Source organism: Sceloporus occidentalis, unplaced genomic scaffold, assembly GCF_023333645.1.
Source record: "Sceloporus occidentalis isolate IW3139 unplaced genomic scaffold, rSceOcc1.0.p SCAF_2, whole genome shotgun sequence".
Taxonomy (NCBI): Eukaryota; Metazoa; Chordata; class Lepidosauria; order Squamata; family Phrynosomatidae; genus Sceloporus; species Sceloporus occidentalis.
The window spans coordinates 19,445,117-19,468,102 of NW_028316982.1; the positions used below are offsets into that span (position 1 = coordinate 19,445,117).

General features: G+C 38.9%; 1 protein-coding gene across 8 annotated transcripts in view; it reads left to right on the forward strand.

Annotated features, from left to right (window-relative positions):
• Positions 1–22,986, forward strand: part of TNIK (TRAF2 and NCK interacting kinase) — a 361,859-nt gene that overhangs the window by 220,313 nt on the left and 118,560 nt on the right. For all 8 annotated transcript variants that reach the window (XM_089508843.1, XM_089508847.1, XM_089508849.1 and 5 more), the window contains exons 8-11: positions 2,774–2,828; positions 6,524–6,602; positions 19,832–20,007; positions 22,411–22,477. In XM_089508843.1, coding sequence (XP_089364969.1) covers positions 2,774–2,828; positions 6,524–6,602; positions 19,832–20,007; positions 22,411–22,477 — 377 coding nt within the window. The remainder of the gene's footprint in view (positions 1–2,773; positions 2,829–6,523; positions 6,603–19,831; positions 20,008–22,410; positions 22,478–22,986) is intronic.

Genomic DNA, 22,986 nt, shown 5'->3' on the forward strand with positions numbered 1-22,986 from the left:
CAGACAGTTGTGGTGTCTCTAAATAGAACTAATGGTGTCATACATCACCGTTGAGTCAAAGTGTATATGTACTTTTAACTTTACCATGTTTCACTATTAATAACTCAGGCTTCAAGGCCTGAAATTGGCAAAATATATCAGCCTGCCTGTAATATATATCAATGAGGTACACTTCTTCCACCATGGATGTATTGGATAATTTCTGGTCCTTGTAACAATATTTTGACATTTCAGCTAGCTGAAATGCATTTGAAGCTGGGTCTTCTTCACCTATAAATGCAGGAATGATCCTGTTTGTTGTGTGCATATTGTACTGTCTAATTTTCCTTAATACTGTTTGGTCTTCTTATTTAGGAGACTAATGATCCAACTTATGCCAGAGCCAATAAATACTGAGAAATTTGACTTTTTAATCCATTGTTGTTGTTTTTGTAGTTTGGTTGTTTTTTCTCCCCTCTCACATAGTGTGTGATATGTGTTTTTAAAAATAAAACTTGATCATTTTCTTTCTAAACTAAAATTTACTTTTAAGTTAGGTGCCCTGACACTGGTAAAGGAGTTGCATGTGATAGAGAGCAGCATATTCAAGGCTAGTTAGGATCAGTTAAGTGCAGTTAAAATGTCACTTAGTAAAATCAGTTATAGCAAACAGATTAACTAGAATAAGAAGAAAGTGAAAGACATTCCAGTTGTTTCTAGTAATGGTTTTTAGTGTTAGCTGCTGGTAACATTTTGTAGTAATCATTCATAAGATATTGCTTCACTTCAGATGCAATAATTTCAGTGTAATAAACCACAGTTTCCTATTGATCCAGACGGGTAAACTGTAGTTTATGAAATTCAGAGGGTATAGTAACTTGGTTTGTAACCTGAAAGTTGCAAAGTATTGGAAGATTATGCTTTAAGAAATCCTTGCTATATTCCATATAAGAGAAAAAAATTAAGGTGTGTGCGTGCGTGTGTGTGGTTTATTAGATTATGATCATTATGTCTGAATAAAGCCAACATCTGTGTACAGGAAAATTCTTTAATATTTATTTACCCATTGTTTCACACCCACTACACCTGGCTCTTTCAACATATCTTAAAAAAAAGTACTACCTGAACCCTTCTTTTTCGAATGGGATGCTTTAGGAGCTTTTGTGGTTAGGTTTTAACTAGGATATTTATTTTTGAAATGAAATAAATTAAAATGCCAAATTGTTCAGCTCTGTTTAGTCATGGGACAGCTGCTCCACTCCCACTGTATATTTGGTTGCTCTTTCTAGACCTGCCCAGTTTCTGTGGGGGTTTTCTTTTGTTCTTTGCTCTTTTATTTTGTGAGATGAGGACCCCCTTGTATGCATTTTTTCAGCATTGGTCTTGAGGTGTTGCATGTGGTTCCTTCCTGCCATTTACCCTCACATGAACCTTTGAAGTTGAGGTGAGATGGTGATTGGCCCAAAATCACCTATTGAGGCAAAGGTTTTCCTGTGCTTTTGCCTCTAATACAACATAGCAGACTTGTATATGTATTAGTAAAGCTGCTGCGTAGTCCCACAAATGCACTCGGGAGCTTCTCCCCTTATATCCTCAGAAGTGGTCCTAATCCCACTCTGTTGCACTGCATGTGGCTTTCTGACATGCTGTGCACTCATTGGAGAGCCATATTTGGCTCTTCTGGACCCTTGGTGGGCCACACTGGTATGCCCAGTAGCAGCTGGAAATCTGACGGGGTTTTATTGGCTTCAGTATTTTTCTAGCCCCACTCTACAGTGTTTTGAGAGCAAAACTCCAAAGTCTCTGAAGGAGGGACATTTCTGGGGGGGGGGGGGCTTCTGGGTTCAGAGGAAATTGGGTGGTGGTAAGGGCTTCAGTCCGCACAAGATTCCCACACCCTGATGTATGTGCACTCTACATGATACATATGTTCATAGTACATATCTGTGCTACATGAAATTCAGTTGTTTGTTTTGTGCAGTAATTTTAATAATAATAATATAATAATATACTTTATTTGTATACCACTCTTCTGGAACGATCAAAGCAGTTCACAGAATCTTTAAAAAACACACCTCGTAAAAACACATATCATAACATATCTATACAGTTAAATACCAGTAAAAACCAAAGCAGCATATAAAATAAACACATACATGGAATCTATCGATCGTAGTTAGCCATTTCTATCAGAGGAAACATTCTCTATAAAGAGTCCAGAGGATATGGTAATTGGAAGAGGTAGGTCTTTAAAGCCTTTTTGAAGGCATCCAATGTGGACTTCATTTTAGTCCATAGTCCTTTTTGTTTTTATAAAATTTATATGGTAAAGTTAAAGGGAATGAAGAATTGAAAGTATTGGGAAAGGAGGGATACACTGAGAGGGGGAATAGCAGATAATTGCCTGTTGCTATTACAGCAAGATTAACTTTTGGCCTGCTTGGGTTTTTACATTTCAAAGAGTTATTCCTTTGTTATTGAAAGAGAATCATATAGGATTACACAGCTTTGGTGTTCTTATATAGCAATTGTTTTGAGCTCTTTTCCTTTTCCCTGCCTTGGGTAGGGGAAGTAAACTCCTCAGTTCCAGCTTTACAGCATAAAAAATGGTTTCTGAAAGGCCTAAATCTTCTGATCCTAGGAGATCAGGGACTTTATTTAGACATTACAGATCAAAAACTGAAAGCAGTGAAATGGCCAAGAACATCTTCTGAGGTAGAAGTAGTCCTTCCAGATGGCTCCTGTTTCAGCACTGCACATTTCTAACAGTTCTGTTGGTTGTTCTTTCTTTCAGAGCGATTTGTGGTCTTTAGGGATAACAGCTATCGAGATGGCAGAAGGAGCACCACGTAAGTACAACCCAATTTCATGCTTTGTTGTCTTACCTTTGATTGTAGCTTGTTAAGATTCATTATGCTTTGGCAGGAAGTCCAGTTGGCTGTGATAAAGATGCAGGAAAGTAGTCTCCAAGCAAAATGTTGAAATGATATAAGAAGATTGAAATGGCAACAATTTGCCCCCATTGTTCCAGGGACCAGCACTGTATTTTTTCCCACTGAGTGCAACTGTTTCTTGCTTCCTATAAACTCATCACAGACCACCAGCCTATAGCTGAAGGATAGTCACCAGTCCACAGACCACCACTTCGAATAGCATTACTCTAAGCCAACATCCCCCAGCATTTCTATTATACTCCAAACATCAGAGCTTGGAAAATTTAACGGATTCTGGAAATTGTAGTTCAAAAAAAGAACTTTTCCAAGCTCTTACTGGCATCCATGGCCAAAAAGCGGAGCCTACAACACACCAAAAACAGTAAAGGTGTCTTTTACTCTTTCTAATAAATGAATAAATGGCTGCCAGTCCTTCCTTTGGATATAAGTAAAGTGCTGCACTTGTGAACTATGGCCTGTTATAGACTGCCAATAAAGCTGCTTCAGGTCTCTTTGGAGGTATGCTGTTTAAATGATGCATGCATCCTAAGAATCCGGAAGCTGCACCAAAGCTGCACTCCAGTGCTTAGGAATGGAGTGTGGCTTTGGCGCAACCTCCAGACTCTTAGGACCCATGCATCATTTAAATAGCATACCTCCAAAGAGACCCGAAGCAGCTTTATTTTGGCAGTCTGTAACAGGCCTATGTTTCAGTGGATGCAAAATCTTCATTTTCATAATCTTGGACGTTCTAGCATCTTCCAGTGAGAAGAGACACAGTTTCCTTTTGCTTTTGGGATATATGACTGGTCAAAAATTATTTTGTCCCTTGTCTAAATCAAATAATAGCTACTTCTTTTGGAAACATTAACTTTATTTATAAACAGTGAAGTGTTTTAATCATCGATATCTTCTATACTAAATTCTTACCAAAAAACAAACTGTGAAGAAATCAAATTGACTTTAAAAAAATACAGTCCAGCCACCTTATCCACGGGATCAGTAACCGTGATTTCACTTACATGCAACTGGATTAAAAAAAGGTCTTTCTCGGCATCTGGAGGTCCTCCAGCACGACTCTATGATTAGCTTCTGGCAGGATTACGGTGTTTACCATTATCCATAGTTCTTACTATCTGCATTAAGTCTGGGAACATGACCCCTGTGGATACATGGGTCAGACTGTAATTGAATATAATAGTTATAACTTTAAGAAAGTTAGGTAATAAATAGATGGAGCAGTCCTTCTCTTTAATGTTTATCTGGGAACATTGAGATCAGCTAATGGCTATACATTTTCTTTTAAAAAACTGAAATTAAAACTGAAAGAAAATGAAATAACAGGAAAAACTTTAGTTTCTAAAGGTAATTGGTTAAAGTTGGCAATAAGCTGGTTCTTCAAGCACTGTCAGATTGTGGTTTCATGTACAACAATGTAAATTGTTTGACAGCAGTCTAGTGAGTGGTAAATTGGCAGTATATGATGTGTCAGCTTAACTTTAACACACACACACACACACACACACACACACACACACACACCATACTTATGACCAGCATTTGATTGGCTTTATTGACACCTATATTCTTTAATCTATAGTGGATGTAGCATAGTAACCAAAAAATGCTGATTAGCCCATGCTTTGAATCTCTTCTCTGCCATGAATGTGCTAAATAGCTTTGTATAAGCCAGACTTTTTCAGCTTTAGCTTTCAGCAATATGGGCAGTACTTACCTTGCTATTATTGTAAAGATTAAAACAACATAATTATGTCATGTCCTTGGAAAACTTTTAAGTGCTATATTTAAATTGTAAATTGTTATAATCTCAGTTTGTAACTTTGTGAGGGAGGGAAAGAGGGAGAAATAGACCCATACCAAGAAGCAAATCAAATAAACAGATGAGACTGGGCTACAAGTCTCAGTGCCATTGTCCTACCTATATGGTGGCTCTAAGTGCAACTCTTTACTTTCTGACATATGAAGGAATGGCTGCTATTCTCTTGCAAAGTTAAAAAAAATGGTTATCCATTCATGATAGCAGTAGTTTCTTCCTTCTTCAAATGTACATTTTTGTTTTTGGTAACATGAGCTAAAAACAGGAGCAGTGGGAGAAGCAACAGGCCATGGCTTGGCATGTTGTAATACTATTGTGAGAAATTAAAATGGCGTGGCTGCCATTTTAATTTCTTTCAGTACTTTAGAGCAGGAATATTCTACTCAACACAGTGGTCTGTGAATTGGTGCCAGTCCATGACTATTGGCTCCTAGTCTGTGGAAGGTTTTCCAAGAAAGAAAGATGCAGTTGTAGCCAAATGGGCACAGATATGGTGCCAGTCGCACATTTGTGAAGAAAAACCCAGCTAATCCATCACATCAGATACCTAATAAAGCAGTACTTTAAAGGGATATTCATAGAATCAGAACTGGAAGGGACCTCAAGGGCCATTTAGTCCAGCCCCCTACCATGCAGGAAAATACAACTGAAGCATTCTGAAATGTGGTCTTCCAACCTCTGTTTAAAGGCCTCTAAAGAAGGAGAGTCTTCCACCCTCTGATGCAACTGATTCTCCTGTTGAACAGCTCTTACTGTGAGGAAGTTCTAAGCTTTAGGTTTTATTTCTTGTAAGTTGAATCTGTTGGTTCATGTCCTAGTCTCTCGAGCAGCAGAAAACAAGCTTGCTCCATCTTTTTGTGCTAAACCCCAAGTCATCTGGTGCTGGTTTCTGGGGAGCTTCCAGGATAAAAAAGAAAGAAAGAAACAGTTGTAGTTTGTACAAATATGGTATTGTTCCATGGCATATCAGGGGGAAAACCTACCAGTTTCCCATATCACATTACCTAGAAAGCACTATTGTGCTTGGCATCCCTTCAGATATTTAAAGATGGCTGTTATGTCATTACTCAGTCTTCTCTTATCCAAGCAAAACCTACCCAGTTCCCTAAGCCATTCCTCATAGGGCTTGGTTCCCATATCTTTTACCATTTTGATCACCTTCCTCAGGGCATGTTTCAGCTTGTCAGTATCCTCCTTGAATTGTGGTGCCTAGAATTGGACACAGTACTTGAAGTAAGTTCTGACCAAAGCTGAATGGAGTGCTACTGTAACTTCCCTTGATCTACCCACTATACTTATTTTGATGCAGCCTAGAATTGCCTTGGCTTTTCTGGCCACTACATTATACCAGAGAATTTGGGGTCATTAAATGGATGGTTAGCTCACAAAGTCAGCCATTGTGGAAGGGCCCCATAATTCAGCGATGTACCCTTACAGGGTCTCTGCAAATCTATCAATTGTCCAAGGATGCTGGGCACTAATAATGCATCCTTCATGCAAAAACTTATTCCAAACTGCTGTGAAATAATGGATTTAGACCAAAGAGTGGAACTGTCTCTTAGGTAGGGCCTTCACTATATAGTCATCTCTTACTGAGAACAAAACATGAGTTAAAGCACATTAGCAAGTGTCCCAATAAGCTGAACTCCTTCCTTACACATGACTGTTGAGAGAACTCAGTGTGGATCTTTGTGTTGAACATAACACTTTTGAAAGAACGTTCTATATATCCTATTATGTTATGTACCTGATGCCTTTTGTTGTGATTTTTCAGCTCTTTGTGATATGCATCCCATGAGAGCTTTGTTCCTTATTCCCCGGAACCCAGCCCCCAGGCTGAAATCAAAGAAATGGTGAGTGTGTCTGCCCTCTGTTCTTCAATTATATATTTGATTTGCATTCTGTCAAAAGCCATTATACCTTATTTGCATACTGGAAACTGCAAGAAAAAGTAAACAGACACACATTTTTCTGCAGTAAAAACAGTCTTGATGGGTTTCCCATTATAGTGGTGAAAAATATGTGAGTTGTATTACAGTGAAGCTGAGAATTTTTTCAAACTGAGGCTTTAAGCATTTATTGTAGCATGCTCACTGAGAATCTCCCATATTTGAGTTCTTGGAGAAGAGAGGGAAAGGGTTTATAAGAATAATGCTTTTTAAAAAATTCATTGGGCAGTGAACCTCTGCATTATGCATCACTGAAAACAGAGCATGCTACGAATTTTGCCACCTGTCAGCCTTTTTGGTTTTTAGCAAGCCTTGCATTCACAAGAGAAACCCACATTTAAAAAAGCAGTTTGTTCCAGGTCTAAGGTCAGCAGTTTCCTCCAGTGTTTGGTGGCTCCAAAGTTCAAGAAGAAGTGGTCTTAAATGGGTTTAAGGCTGCCTACCTAGAGAATGTGGCCTTATTTGGCTCAGCATGCACAAACGCCCTTGGGCTAAAAATAACTCAGTAAATATGGAGAAAAAATGGTTCACTGGCTGCAAATCCTTGTAGATGAAAGATGAAGATGTTATGTCAGTGAAATCTATGGCAAGATAGGAGGGGGATTTGGAGCTTCACCTGCTGCTACAAATTGTGGTAGGGTAGGTGGGTAAAAATGCTCAGCGTGGTTCTCCTCCCAGCATAGCTGCATCTTTTTCCCCCCCAAATAGCCTTAAGGTGAAGAATCTTTCTTTCTTTTTTTCTCCTACCTTGGCATCAGTGTAGAATCAATATGAAACAGTATTTTTGTGCGTGTATGTGTATTATTTGAAAGCATGCCACAGCAGGACAATTTTGATTTTTAATATATATATATATATACTTGCCATGATTATTTTCTTGCAAATTTTTTATCAGTAAGTAGTGGCCATACATTGTTATAGGTGTTTTTGATGTAAGTCCCTTATGAGATTTTTCTTCTTTATCATTAAAAGAAGAAGAAGAATAAAGAAATCCGAGTAGCTTTTTTTTTTTTTTTTTTTTACAATGCAAGGCTAAGTTCTGCAGCATTGATGGGGAACTAATGGCCATTGGGCTGTGTGTAAACTCTGGCTGTATTTTGTGGATGGACACTCCATTCCATTACCTGCCCTTTCCCTTGCTTTTGAAACAGGATTCAGTTGTTGACTTCGACCTCCGATAATATAAGTGTACTGGCCCAGTGCTCACCCAAATGATATAATTTGTAAGTGTCCTTTCAAAGAATATGATTATAGCACTATGATTCAATTTTAACTGTCGTAGCTGCATTTTGTGGAATCCTGGGATTTCTAGTTTAGTGAAACCATAGAGCCCTCTGGCTGAGAATTCTAAGTACACCTCCCTAAGTTTCATTTGTGATTTAAATTGAATTCCGTTTTAATAGTTGGTCTTGTTTTCGGTTTTAATTGAATTGTTTTAATTTAATATCCCTGTGAGTTACCTTGATTCTAATCTTTGAGAGAAATATAGGATATATAAATCCAATAAATAAATAAAATTAGGAGCTTCTGAAGTATTAAGTCAAAAATCAATAAAATAGTGTTAGAATCCAACATTGCTCAGGATGGAGCATTGACCAGTGTTAATGATTGTTCAGTTTCAACTGCTCTGGAGGATGATTGCCTGACGTTTGGGGTGTTCAGATATTCCTCAGATTCCCCATCAGTCTCAGCCACCCTTCAGAGACCATAACTATCTGGATCAGCCAGCACACACACTACTGTGTATAAATGAAAAAACAGTTGGAGTGTCCTCACAGGTTCCCCTCTGCAGGGTGAATCTTATGTATTATAAAGACAATACTGTGTACACTATATACGCAACATTGTGTACACTATATAAACAATATAGTAAAATACAAAACATCCCTTCTAAATTTGGTGAAAACCCATCCAGCTATTTGAGCATGATGACTAACATACAGCAAAACAGGGAGAACCTTAATGTTATTCATAAGGGTAGAGCAAAACCTTTTTTAAAAACCTCCAAAAAACACCTTCATTTTCATTTGAATTTTACTTGTCTTAATCAAGTAATGTGCTATACTACCCTGTATGAATGAAAGAATTATTGGAGTGTCCCCTCAATAACTGAGCTCTCCAGAGTGAACTTTTTGCATGCTACATAGCTATATATTTTAAAGTCTGACATCCTAAGCATACCATCCAGTATTGGTGAAAATTAATGAAAAAAATAATTTGATGAGGTTTGTGGACATCATATGGCCTGTATTTTAAGTCAAGACCATGTCAAATACCCCCCAAATTTAATGAAAATCCATCCATCATATGATTCAGTTACAAATTTAGAAACAGACAGAAACTGTTTTTTAAAACATTTATATTTAACTAATTATACTGAAGCAAAGGTATTTGGCATACTGATTTTTAGACTAACACAGCTGTTTCTTTTAATTCTACCAAAGGTCTGCTTAGTCAATGTAATCACCATTTCTCCCAGCATGCCATATTTATCAGGCTAGGGCTGAGTGCATTCTTGATCTGTATAACTGAGATATTACAAGGAAGGTAAGGATAAGGGATCATGGGTGAAATCTATAAAGAAAGAATCTCAAAAATTGCACTGCAGAATTAACTGAATATTCAAAATGGATTTTATTTATCCATAGGACCAAATTGGATTTACAGATGGAAAACAAGGAGCAAAATACAGAGGCGGGGCAGGGAGAGAGCAACAGGCTTGCTATAATACTTAGCTGTGTTGGTTTTAATCCTAGGGTCATTCAGAGGGTAGCACAGCCAGTTATACTTGACAAGAACAGGCTTAGATTGATTCTACTAGTTTCATTCTCTTTCAGGTTAACTATCCCTCTTTAACTCTCAGTTCCAACACTAAGGCTGTTCTTTCTTCCTCTCTTCTAGATTTTATTGTGGAGGATGGGTTTCCCTCCTATTAGAGAGCACCTCAGGTGACACTGTCAGACTGGATTGCTGATAAAGATGGCAATGGAGGTTGAAATTTGAAGTTGAAGGCTTTCACAACTGGCATCCAATAGTTTTCTGTGTGTTTTGTGGGCAATGATTTACCAACACAGAGATTAACATGTAAATCACTTCCTCCCAACCAAGGGTCACACAAGTATATATACCCCACATACTCCATGCCACCATTTTGAAGATGCCAGTCACAGATGCAGGTGAAAAGTCAGGAATAAATTCTTCCAGAACAAGGCCACATAGCCCGGAAAATCCACAGAAAACTATGAGGTGGGAGCAACCTCGTCAGGATTGCTTCTCCCTTCTCCAGTTGCAGTGTGGTTTCTTGAGAGGAGGATACATAATACATAGAAATTATAATTGAATCATAAAATGGGAACTAAAATAAGTCTAAAATAAGGATACTTATTTGAAAATCAAGTCTGTCAAAATCAGTGCACCATAGTTGGGTGAAAATAGGTTGAGGATGGAAGTGTTAATGTAAAATATAGTTGCATTTGTTTTTCAGAAACCTCACATTTGAGACAAGATTAAGCTTCCTAGAAATGCATTTTGGCCCCTTCTTTACCTTCCCAATACTTTCCCCTGGTGCTGCCATTAGTACCTGGTTCAAAATTTGGTGTTGCTGGTCTTCAGGATGATTTTTTATTTCATTCTCAGCCCCCCACCCCCACCCCTAATACACAGATTCGATAATACTGGGATACACTGCAGAAGATAGTTATAAATATAACTGAAATAATATATTGTGAAATGGAGAGATGATGTGTTTGAAATGCTTTGAATAACTTGGTAAATATGTAGTATGATCAATAACAGTAGTAGTTACATTTTAATGCTGATGACTGGCACCTCCATTGCCACCACTGCCCCTTTTTCTTTTTAAGTCACAAATGAGAAAGAACAAGGGAGCCAATCTGTCTATAAAAAGTAGGCAACAAAAGCTTGGACAGCTGTGTGTGCCAGATAAACACAGCTGTGTATCCTGTTCTGTTGATCCATCCATCATAGTTTGCCACAGGCCAGTTATTTGATCAGGAAGAAAATGACAAGAGTAGGGTACTCGAGGGTGAAGTAAATGGAAAATTAAGGGTCCATGCATACAAGTATGGGATTAGTGACCTGCATTGGAAAATTAAGGGTCCATGCATACAAGTACGGGATTAGTGACCTGCATGTTTTCCGAATTCTATGGAATGATTGGAGATGCTAATACAAAAATGCTGTTTGTTAACCCCATTCTAATTTTCCTCACTGTATACTTTTCTGTGACTCTGGAGGAAATGCAGATACCTACTCTGCACACCATAAAGCTTAACTGTATCCATCCTTGCACATCATAAAGCTTAAGAGTTATATGTGCCTTAACAAGTACATGTTCAGAGTTATGAGTATCTAAAAAGGTTTGGCTGGAGTTAAAGTTAATTGCTTTCTTGTGGCAGTACTTTTCACACTGAATGTTGTTGACAATCTGAATCTTGCCAGCTGGACTTGTAACACAGTGCATTCAAGTGTGTGTATGTGTATGCCTGTACACACACACACACACACACACACACATGCGCCACATGTTGTATTTTCCCTGCAGGACTGGTAGTTGATCTTTGTCAGTTTTGCTTGAACTGAATTGTGTGGGTGATCAGTTGAAGATACTGCTACTTTTGTACATTGTTATTCAGTCCCTAATGAGGGGCCTTTGCAGATTCATGATGCTCCTCTCAAGGGTTCTTGTAACATACAGATTCTCTATCCTTCACTCTGCCATACATGTACATTAAATTATAACAACAGGCATTTTGTGGTTGCTATAGATCATGAGGAAGATTTCTTTACCCAACCTTACTTCAAATAGATAGGAAGGGGTGCATAGTCCTATCTTGTAAGCCAGAGGTTGGGAGCTTGTGGCCTTCTAGAAGTGGTTTTACTGTAACTGCCATCAACTCCAGCTAGTTGTGAGGGATGATGGGATTTTCAATCCACCATTTTCTGGAGGGCAACCCCCTCCCTGCTCCATTTTAATTCTTAAAAGGGCTCCATGGCCCGTTACAGACCGCCCAAAAAGGGCGGTCTTGGGCCGCTGCCGGTTGCAGCACGGGGAAGCTGCTGCAGCCAAACCGCGCAACTCCCCCGCGCTGTAAAAAAGGAGCGTGAAAATCGCGCTCCTTCCGGCAACCCGGAAGAGACGTCGCAAGTGCCAAAGCGCGCACTCGCGACGTCTCTTCTGGGTTTAGACGTCCAGACGCTGTGTATCCATTACGTCAAGATGGCCGCACCCATCTGTATAGGGCGCCGCCATCTTGCCGTACGGAATACGCGCGAGGGGCAAGGCGCGTCCGGAAGCGCTGCCCCTCGTGCGTATTCCTGGCTCAACAACGGCACCGCTTAGGCCCGTCTGTAAGGCGCCTAAGATTAGTCTAAGAGACAGTGACTAGTCTAGGCTGACCCAATAAACTTTGAGAAGGAATAGGATTCTTTGCTAATGTAATGGAAGATCCTGGCTCTTTTTGCAATAGAAATGTGTATGCCTATAAAGTACTGAATTTCTCCTCTTTATTTGGCTCAGTTACAATAATTTGCCTGGTTATAGTCTTGGAGATGGATCGGATGTTCTGTGGATTGGTATGTTATTCCTTTGTGAACCTATATTATAGATGGGCATCCATGAATGAAGCTAGATAAAATATATAAGAATGTTTAAAACAAGAATCCTGTTCAGTGGCAGCTATGGCATATAATTTGCTTCTGCAGAGCTGTGATCGTAACAGTTTTTTACATCTATAAAGCATTAACAAGCAGTCAGTTCCTGACCAGTTGGTATTTACTAAAAAATAACATCCTTATAAAAGTCTCTTGTAAAATTGGTGATTAAGACATACTGAGCTGTTCATGTTTGCTTTCATAAAGGTCTGTAGATATTGCACAAATAGTTTGTTTTATACAAACAAATTATATAAGTTAAAATTGGGCCTCTTATACCATTTTTAGCTGTCAGGTTTGTATGATAGATGGCAGTTTGACATTCTGAGTGTATTCTCATTGTCTATGTTTTGTATACAATTGAAACTTCCTCATTATGCCTGATTGAACCCAGGCTTTTTTTTTTTCACATAGTGCTCTTTCAGTTGAAGAGACCCTTCCCTCTCTTTTTTTTTTTTAAATAGCCAGACTCTTTAAGTATAGATTAATCAACTAAAATTTTTAGTTGATAGATCTGTGAGTACAAATTTTAACCAGTGGAGCTGGGGCTTAGAAATGTGGAACTGTTAATTTTTGAATGAACTTTTCTCCTTAGGAAAAGTAGAAATACAGAGTTTAATAAGTCCATTTTTCAGAGGCCATTGCCATGGATGTTCCTGGGGAATTTTTGTGTTCAAGCACCCACAAAACTGGATAGTAAACAAACGTTATCTTATGCTTTCTTCCAGATCACAAGATACTGATACAGTAGAGTCAGGATAATATTAAGAAAGATCAAGAAAGAAAGTGAAAAGGCAAGCTTTCAGTTGAACATAAAGAAAACAAAAATAACGACCACAGAAAATTTACACAAATTCAGCCTAGGGAATGAGGAAATAGAAATAGTAAAAGAGTTCGTACACCTGGGATCAAATATTGATAGGAACGGGGACTGCAGCCAGGCAATCAGCAGAAGATTAAGAATGGGAAGGGCAGCTATAAAAGAACTAGAAAAGATCCTAAAATGCAAGGATATACAACTGAACACAAAAGTTAGAATCATTCAAGCCATGGTATTCCCTATTACCATGTATGGATGTGAGAGCTGGACAGTTAAGAAAGAAGATAGGAAGAAGATCAATTCATTTGAGTTGTGGTGCTGAAAAAGAGTGCTGAGGGTACAGTGGATGGCCAAAAAGACAAACAAATGGATCTTAGAGCAGTTCAAGCCACAAATCTCCCTGGAAGCCAAGATGACAAAACTTAGGCTGTCATACTTTGGACACATCCTGAGAAAGCATGAATCATTGGAACTGACACTATGCACATGTGAAATGAAACTGCCAGGTTGGGTAAGCCTTACATAAGCAAACAAAAACATTTTGAAACTCCTAGAAGGCATCTTCCAAAATGCATCCAGGGTATTTTTCTTTCTTTCTTTCCCCAGCCTCCCCTTTTCTTCTGATTCCCATTTCAATGGCCAAAGTATAGATCTATTTTTAAAATATATATATATATATATGCTTAAGGTAGGTGATGTCAAAAGAATACCAAACATCAGAAATTCAGGCTCAATAGTAAAACTCAGAAACCATTATTAGAATACCATTAATAACCATTGTTAAGAATACAGTAGGTCTGGTCTAGTGACTTTCATTGTCAGAATTGACCAGCAAAGGTTACAATCACATAAAAATTAAACTACTGTACACACAATTCAGTCTTCAGGCTGGCTTAATTCTTATTCATTAAAATAAATAAACACATTTCTCATTCTTTTCTCACACTGCCCCTTTCTCTTTGCTGTTGTAGCCAGACGTTTTCTTACAAATAACCTTATGCTAGTTCACCTCTTTTCCTGGCTTATCTCAGTTTTTGTGTCTGAGCTCACAGTTCTAAAGCATTTCTAAAATATGACTCAATCATGATCAATGTCTCTCTATCTGCCCAATTTTCCCCAATTTTTATCCTATTGTATTTTCCTGTTTTTAAATTGTGATTATCCTATATTGTTGTTTTATAATTGGATTAGAAAGGGATTAATTTTAATAATAATAATAATAATAATAATAATAATTTTTATTTATATCCCGCCTTTCCAATTGCATGATCAAGGTGGCTTACAAGACAAGAAACGATAAAATACAAGTAAAACATCACAATATAAAAAGTTTAAAAACATCATTACTAGGGGTAGGAATGGGAATTTTATTGTATTTTTAATGTATTTTTACTGTTGTAACCTGCCCAGATTCCTCATGATTGGGTGGGTTATAAAGAAATCATTATTTATTTATTTATTTATTTATTTTGAAAACATACTGTCACTACTATATATCCCATCCCATATTATGGGAAGGCAAATTGCAAAAAAAAAAATTAAAAAAAATTGTGGGTTTTTCGGGCAAATTGCAAAAGCTTTTGCCTTCCCATAATATGAGACAGTCTTTTTTTTAGATTGTAAACCTGAGGGCAGGGAACTGTCTATTATTCCCTCTGTTGTAAGCTGCCCGGATTCTCAGTGATTGGGCGGCATATAAATAAATCCTATTATTATTATTATTATTATTATTATCTGATTTCCCCCTTTTTGCCAATTTGGTGTTCATGCATTCTCAATAAGAGATTTTGGAGTTAGTTACTGTTTATCTTGCCTGTTGTAAGCAGGCACACGTAGTTACAGTGGGATCAGCTAGATAGAATCCCATTTTTTCCCAGCTCAAGTTTTACTGCATTGTTTACTGCAGTTACACTGCTTCAGTCAAGCACTGAAGGTCTGTGTTGCTCCAGCCCTCATCCTTCCAATTCCAGGTCTGGTAGAAAACCTCAAGCTCAGAGGACAAGAAAGAAAAGGTGGAGAGGGGCTGGCTAGGTATAGAAAGACTTTGTAGAAAGAAAGTTCTTTTTCAGAGGCTTTGATGACTGAGGTGTGCCTGTACTTACAGTTTTATAAGATAGATTTATAATAGGAAAGAGGCAGATGATAGTTTTTTGTGGGTTTTTTGGGCTATGTGGCCATGTTGTAGAAGATTTTCTTCCTGACGTTTCGCCAGCATCTGTGGCTGGAAGATGCTAGCCACTGATGCTGGCGAAACGTCAGGAAGAAAATCTTCTAGAACATGGCCACATAGCCCAAAAACCCCACTAAAAACTATGGATGCCGGCCATGAAAGCCTTCAACTTCACACAATCAGATGATGTTTGTTATGACACATATTTACTTCATGCTTGAAAGGGAGTGTTCCAGATTATATTTTGCTGTTCAAGGTCACTCTGATCTTACTTTCAATATTTTATGGCAGATGAAAAGCTGGAAATTGACCACAGCATCTATTTATAGGCTTTTATAACTTCATTTATGTAAGTGCTTTGGAATAAAGCCAACTGTGTCCCACCCCCATAAATCCAATATGACTTTCATACATTGAAGTGGAATTCAGTATTCCAGAACTACATTGCCAAGTGCATTGGACACTTGTGGCTCATTCATAAGTTGATTTGAAACCATAAAGATGGTAGGGCACATTATATTGACCTTTGCCTCTGAAGATGTGGACATTCATGTACACATACGTATCTCTGCAGCGAAGGGGTTGAGAAAGTATTTCTGTATTCCATGGGGAGCATAAGTGCATTGCAAAATGAACATTTTTAAGTGTCTGATATGACATCATTATATTAGCCTCTTTCTTACACACACAAAAGCATGAGCGCACACACATATGCAAAATAACACAGAATCATGGCATCCAGTTCCACCTACTGAAGTACTGAACCTTGGCTGTTTAAATACTTGTCCATCTTTCATTTGCACTGTGTAACTGGTAAAGGAATTTATAATTTTAGTAAAATTGCTTCTGTATTTGAGGTCATATGAGGCAGAAAGAAAGTTTGGTTTTTAGTGTTATGTTATACCTCTGATGGTCATTTCAATAAATGAAAAATAAATAAAATAAAATAAATTTATATCCACAAATAAACACCTGTTAGTACAGTAATAACATATGAATATGTAAACCAACCAGTTGATTAAAATATTTATTTTCCCAACTTTTTCTCCTTCATACTTTTTATTTTACCTCTTGAATGTGCCAATTAATTTGTATATTGAGGAAGAGGTGAGCATCTTCACATTGTTTATTTTAATCACTTTCTGAATCCCAAGTTATTACTTTATTATCCCTCTTTATTATTGAGAGCAGCAGCTATTATAAATCTGTCAGCTTTGGAAGATAAAACTTTTTTTCTACACTAGTAGATTTCTGGTCTTATCTGTCAGCACTAATTTGGACTAATTTTCTTATTTACCAAAGCCACATGCTGTGTTGGGAGTCCATCAAATCTCTCTTTATTGTAAATCTTTACTACTCATTTGTGTTTTATAATAGGATTAAAATGAGTTCTAAGAATTTATAATAGTAGAAGAGCTTGAGAAAGCAATTCTAAAAATTCAGTCACATGGTCTGAAAATATAATACAGTAGTTTGTTCATTTTCAGGAAAAAGAGAGTCTCCAAAAATTCCAGATTCAGAAGCCATTATTTCTTCGAAGAGCAATTGCTGAGGAATTAAGAACCATGAGTATTAGTGGAACAGAATGGACCAGGGCTTTTGACATAACGTTTTTATGGAAATTGCATACACACAGTTAGTTTGTACACATTAAACATTATATTCCTTCATAGAATTGTAGAGTTGGAGGGGACCTCAGAAGCCATCAATCTAACACCTAGCTTTTGTTGGATAGTATATTTCCAATGTGATATTCCATGCTGAATCTAATTGTCTACTCCAATTTTAGGCTGGTGGTATTAGAGCCAAATCAGACATGTTAGGCCCTTCATTCATTTGGCTATCTTTATTCATATATGTTGGGAATAAAGGGGTCTCAAGGGTTGTAAAGTGTTCAATGAGAGGGGACTCAAGAGAGCATGCCTGCCTTTTGTTTCACATCTCTGTTTCTTTCTAAGGTTTGTGTACTGCAGGTTCAGTATTAATGACCATTGTTAATACTGAATCTACAACTTCATTTCCATACTCAAAGGATTTATATTTTGAATTTACATCCTCACATATCAATAGCATATATATGTCTGTACATGGCTTCCAGTCCACCAAATGCATCTGAGGAAGTAGACTAAAGTCTACAAAAGCTCATGCTGCCAATTTGTTTCATTCAGTTAGTATCAAAGGTGGTACAAGATCTCTCTACATACTGATTCCACAGACTAAAACAGCTGTATCTTTGAATTCTGGTTGATATCAATAGCTAATATTCCTACAGTGTATAGGACAAGAGATGAGGTCTATAATAGAAAAGTAAGTCCATAGAAGACGGTTTCTGAACTCTTTCCCTTCTGTGCCTGGTCTCTCAGACATTTACCAGAAGCTACTTCTTTTCCCCCTCTGAAACCAGAAATGAACCTGAAATAGGGATTGTAAATCTTGATTTTGCCAAGTCCATATGGCAAAAACATACACTGACAATAATCAAACGGTTTTTTATCCCATAGCTGTGAGACACTTGGGAAAATGCAGCAGTGTTTCACAACAAAACCATGTGTGGCTGCAGCTTTATGCCCGTTACAGATGGGCCTTAAAGTGCGCGCTCCGTGCATGCTAGGGTTAGAAAGGGGGTCCTTTCCGGATGCCCCCAACCCCAGAGTGCGCACAAAATGGCGGCGGACATTCCACACGGCCGCCGCCATTACGACATCACGACCGCGCCACCTCTGTATGGGGCAGCGCGGACGTGACATCGTCACGCCGCACCAGGGCGAATAGTGTGCCCCTTCCCCGGCCACAAAAGGAGCTCCGAAATGGAGCTCCTTTTCTGTTTGCATCGCTGGGCGCAGCCTTCGGACGGCTGCGCCCAGCAACGCAGAGGAGAAAGGGGCCAAGCAGCCCCTTTCTCCTCCTCCCCGCTGCCGTGGGGTGTCCTTGGGGCTTGAAGCCCCAAGGACACCCCTTTCCAGGCTGTGAGGAAGGGGCCTTTTGCCGCTTCCCCGCAGCCTGGAAAGCGGCCGATTGGGGCCTCAGCGGCTGTCACTCTGGCCGCGGAGGCCCCAATCCGGCTGGGAAAGGGGCGGGTGCAGGCCGCCGCTTTTCGGTGGTCTGTAACCCACCATCGTTGCCTAAGTTTCTTATTGTGCTGCATAACATTTGGATTGTGCAACGTTTGAACCAGCAAAGGCTGTGCCCATATGTTGAACACTTCACTATATTGTTTGTAAAGGGGCATAGTATGCATTTAGTTTTACATGTTCTGTACTTTTCTCAAGTATATACTGAAAAACAACGTACGCAAGTAATGGGTTTTTTCTCCTTGGGTAGCTGTTTAGTTTTCTATCTGTAGCAAAAAAAAAAAAGACAGTAAGTATGGGTTTTGATTGGAAAGCTGCACAGTTTCTCAAAATCTTGCATAATTCTCAAAATGTGCAGTTTATGTGGGGAGAAACACATGCCTGTCAATATCGAATCTAATTTGCTTTAAAAGTCAGTCAAAAACATTGACCTAATCGTGCCTGTTACAGGACCAAATATCTTGGTGGTTTTTACTTGCCCCAATTCTGGAAGGGTCAAATTGAAAATTGTTTCAAGAGAAGCTAGAAAAGCTATAAACTTCAGATGTACATCATACTCTTATCCAATTAAATCTAAGCCCAATATGGATTTACAGATTATTTAGTCCTCCCAGAACCACCTAGTTTTCAATCAAGAAATGTACAGGTGTGTTCATAAGGAAACACGCAGTGGTATTTATGCTTTTTAATATAGTATCATGGGCAACTGCTAGGGGTCAGGAGTCCATACTGGATATTTCCAGTGTTATGAAAGTATGACTGTTGCTGCCTTCCCTACTGCTGCCATGTGGTTCCTGTTACTGCCAAAATTAGGCACCAACTGTAGAATGCAACAGGATGCCAGTGCTCCCCCCCTTTACCATAGAGCTCTACCAGTCTTCAGGCCAGAGTGTACCGCCTTCCTTTCTGGAATGGAAGGCCAGCCATCAAAATTCAGTCTGGTTTCATCAACAGCAGAAAGTTGGAGAAGCAAGAGATACACAGAAATAGCCTCAAGGGCTTCATATTGCCTACAGACTGTGTGATGGCAGCTCCTAGTATATAAGATTGGATGCTTGGTCAGGTTAGTAGCTGTGGCCATGGGAAATGAAGAGCTAGTCTTTTTTCACCTTCTCTGTGATGTGCTGTTGGTATGCCAGGAAGAAACACTTCTGGAGCTATTAGGAACTGTAGAAGTTGCAATGTTCCTTAGTAAGATTTTCATAGGCTTTCTGTATCTCTGCTCAGCTCATTTTTCCAAGTCAGTTTGATGTTAACTGAGAATTAATTTGCCTATCTGAGCTTGACTTTCTAAGTTGCCCATCAAATAGGTGCTCTCCTATTCTGGGCCAAATAGATCTATACTAGTAAATGTTAACATTTGTCTATTTTCGCATATTTTCCTCCTGATAATGCGTAGGTCAAAAAAATTCCAGTCTTTCATTGAAAGCTGCTTGGTAAAGAATCATGGCCAGAGACCAACCACTGAACAGCTGATGAAGCATCCATTTATTCGAGACCAGCCTAATGAAAGGCAAGTCCGCATTCAGCTGAAGGACCATATTGATAGGACTAAGAAAAAACGTGGAGAGAAAGGTAAGTCAAGAAATGTGTTTTAGGGAGCATTGTGTTGGTTATGTATTATGTTGGTTGTGTTGGTTAAGTGTTCATACAGTCCTGATTGACATCAGCTTTTTTATATATTGCATGAGAGGTCAGAGAAAACCTTATTTTTGGAAGGTGTGTGGTTGTGTTGTGTGTGTTCAAGTTGTTTCTCACTTACAGCAACCCTAAGGTGAACCTATTACAGGGTTTTCTTGACAAGATTTGTTGGGGGGGTGCTTTTGTCTTCCTTTGAGGCTGAGAGAGTGTCACCCAGTGGGTTTCCATGGCCAAGCAGGGATTTGAACTCTGATCTCCAGGGGTGCTATTCCATCACCCAAACCACTGGGAAAGTGTGACCTGTCCAAGATCACCCAATGAGTTTCCATGCCTGAGTGGAGATTCAAACTCTGGTCTTCAGAGTTGTAATCCAACTCTGAAACCACTCCTCCACACTGGCTTTCACTTTTGGAAGGAAAAGTAGAATATTCCTGGAACTAAGGAAAATAAGAATTTGTAGAGATAGACTGGAAGACTTTCCAAAACAAATGAAAAAAGAGATATGGGGTCAAAATAGACAGCCCTGAAAGGGCAGTTTGAAGCCACACCTTCCGAAGCCGGATTGGAGGCGCAGCAACTGCACACTGCAGCCCCAATCTGCCTTGAAGCCGCCCAAAAAGCAGCAGCAAAGAACCATTCCTTTTCACCTGGCAAAAAGCCAGCTTTTCCCAATCCACTGTGGCCAGAAGCTGCTTTAATGCTCTCTTGCGGTGGGCGGCATATAAACACTGCTCTGCCAGTGCACTCGGAAGCTGGCCCATGTGTAAACAGCCAGGGCAGTTTCAGGACATGTGACATGTAAACACCACACTCTGAAGCTGCCTGAAAGGTGGCGAAAAACGGTTCTTTTCGACCCATGATTATGCTTCCTAGATTATGCTTTCAAATGGAGAGAAGCCACCTTTCAGGGCATATATCCAATTTCATTCTTCATGTTGTTCAGCTACTTACTTTAGCATCCACCTCTACAAAGGAATAAACTTTTTAGGAAGAACTTTACTATAAGAGCTATTCAACAGTAGAATAAATTGCCTTGAAAGGTATTAGACTCTCCATCTTTGGAAGTCTTTAAACAGAACTTGTATGGTCATCTTTCAGGAGTTGTGTATTTATACATGGTAAAGGTTTCAATTATATGGTCCTTCTGATCCCTTCCACCTCTAAGAGTCTATGGCCTGTTACAGACAGCCAAAATAAAGCTGCTTCGAGTCACAGTGGAGGTATGGTGTTTCAATGATGCATGCGTCCTAAGAGTCCAGAAGCCGCACCAAAGCCACGTTCCAGGCTGGTGCATGGCTTTGGTGTGACTTCTGGACTCTTAGGACGCTTGCATCATTGAAACACCATACCTCCACTGTGACTCGAAGCAGCTTTATTTTGGCTGTCTGTAACAGGCCAATGTTTCTTTGGAAGCTTCAGTTGCCACTGTTCAGGTTTAAATTGACACAGTGATATCTTTTTAATGGATTTTCATTTCCAGCCAGGACACAATATTCTTGGGTGGTTATGTAATCATAACCATGATGCAGACATGGTTTGGCTTCTGTGTACTTAAATGCAGCAGTTCAACTTAACAACAATGTGGAACCATGATAATTTGGTATTAACAATCTTTTTTTAGTGTTTCTGGATAAACCATCAAGTTACCTTTCATTTTGCTAAGTTATATAGCACAGTAAAAGTGCTATGAATGTTTCAGAGAAACAGACAACAAATCACCAGGTTTATTACACTGTAGTGTTTAATGTCATAATATTTATAAAAGTGGTATGCTTTTTGAAACAACAGATTTGATTTCGATTGAATAGGCTCATAAAATGAAGAGCTATTATCAGACCAAGCCTGTTGAATGAATGCTTTTTCAACCTACTTACTTCAGAATATGAATTTATTGAATTTTCTATAATGCCAGTAAAATTCCTATAAAATATTTTAAATTAACACATCACTCTTTCCCTGCCTTTGCCATGTCCCCCCCCCTAAGATGAAAACCAATCTAGATTCAAAATATAAAAGGAAAGATCAGAGGCTCTTAATTAAACCAACAAGCCCCATTGCCTTCTGCAGACACACCCAACTTGTCAAATCAAGACCCCTACAACTGTCTAAAAACACTAGCTAAACACCAACTCATTAGCAAGGTTTGAATCTCTCCTTAGGTTCAGCCTTGTTTGGTAAGGTGAAGTCATGCTTGAAACAATATTGATTCCTACCCAGTCCTGCCACATATTAAAATGAAAAAAGTTTGCTGTTCTCAGACCAGAACCCTGGGGCCCTCATCTAGCAGAAAAACTAATGGTTTCCGTAAAGGGCACTGACATTCAATTATGTTCTTAGATGAAACTGAATACGAGTACAGTGGAAGCGAGGAGGAAGAGGAAGAAAATGACTCTGGAGAACCCAGGTAATAAATAATTGTCCATTCCTGGCTGTGTGGAGTGTTCTAAGTTGCACTGGGTAAAAAGAAGGTGAATATGATATGTGGAGATTTGTTGGTGTTGGGCAGACTGACACCCAATAGGTGTGGCGGGGATAGTTCTGTCTAAAATTGGATTGCCATTCATTATTGCTTACCTCACACTCCTAACCAGGTATGATGTATCACAAGCCTTTGGGCATGTTAAGGAATGGAGTTATATTGCTGACAGAAATTTCAACATGTCACTAGTATCACCAGATCAGGAAAAAATGAGGTGTCTGCTATAAAATGCTGATTTGTTTTTAAAAAGGAAAGGACACTTGATTCTGGACAAGTGCATCAGTGATAGTCGGGTGGGAATCTGGCCCACCATCTCAGATTGTTTCCCCGCCCTTGCTATAGTGAATATTTTTGGATTCTGCATGACAGCTACTAGCTGTGCTCATTCTAGAAGAGATATGTTATTACAGAAAATGCTGGCCACCTTCAATTGG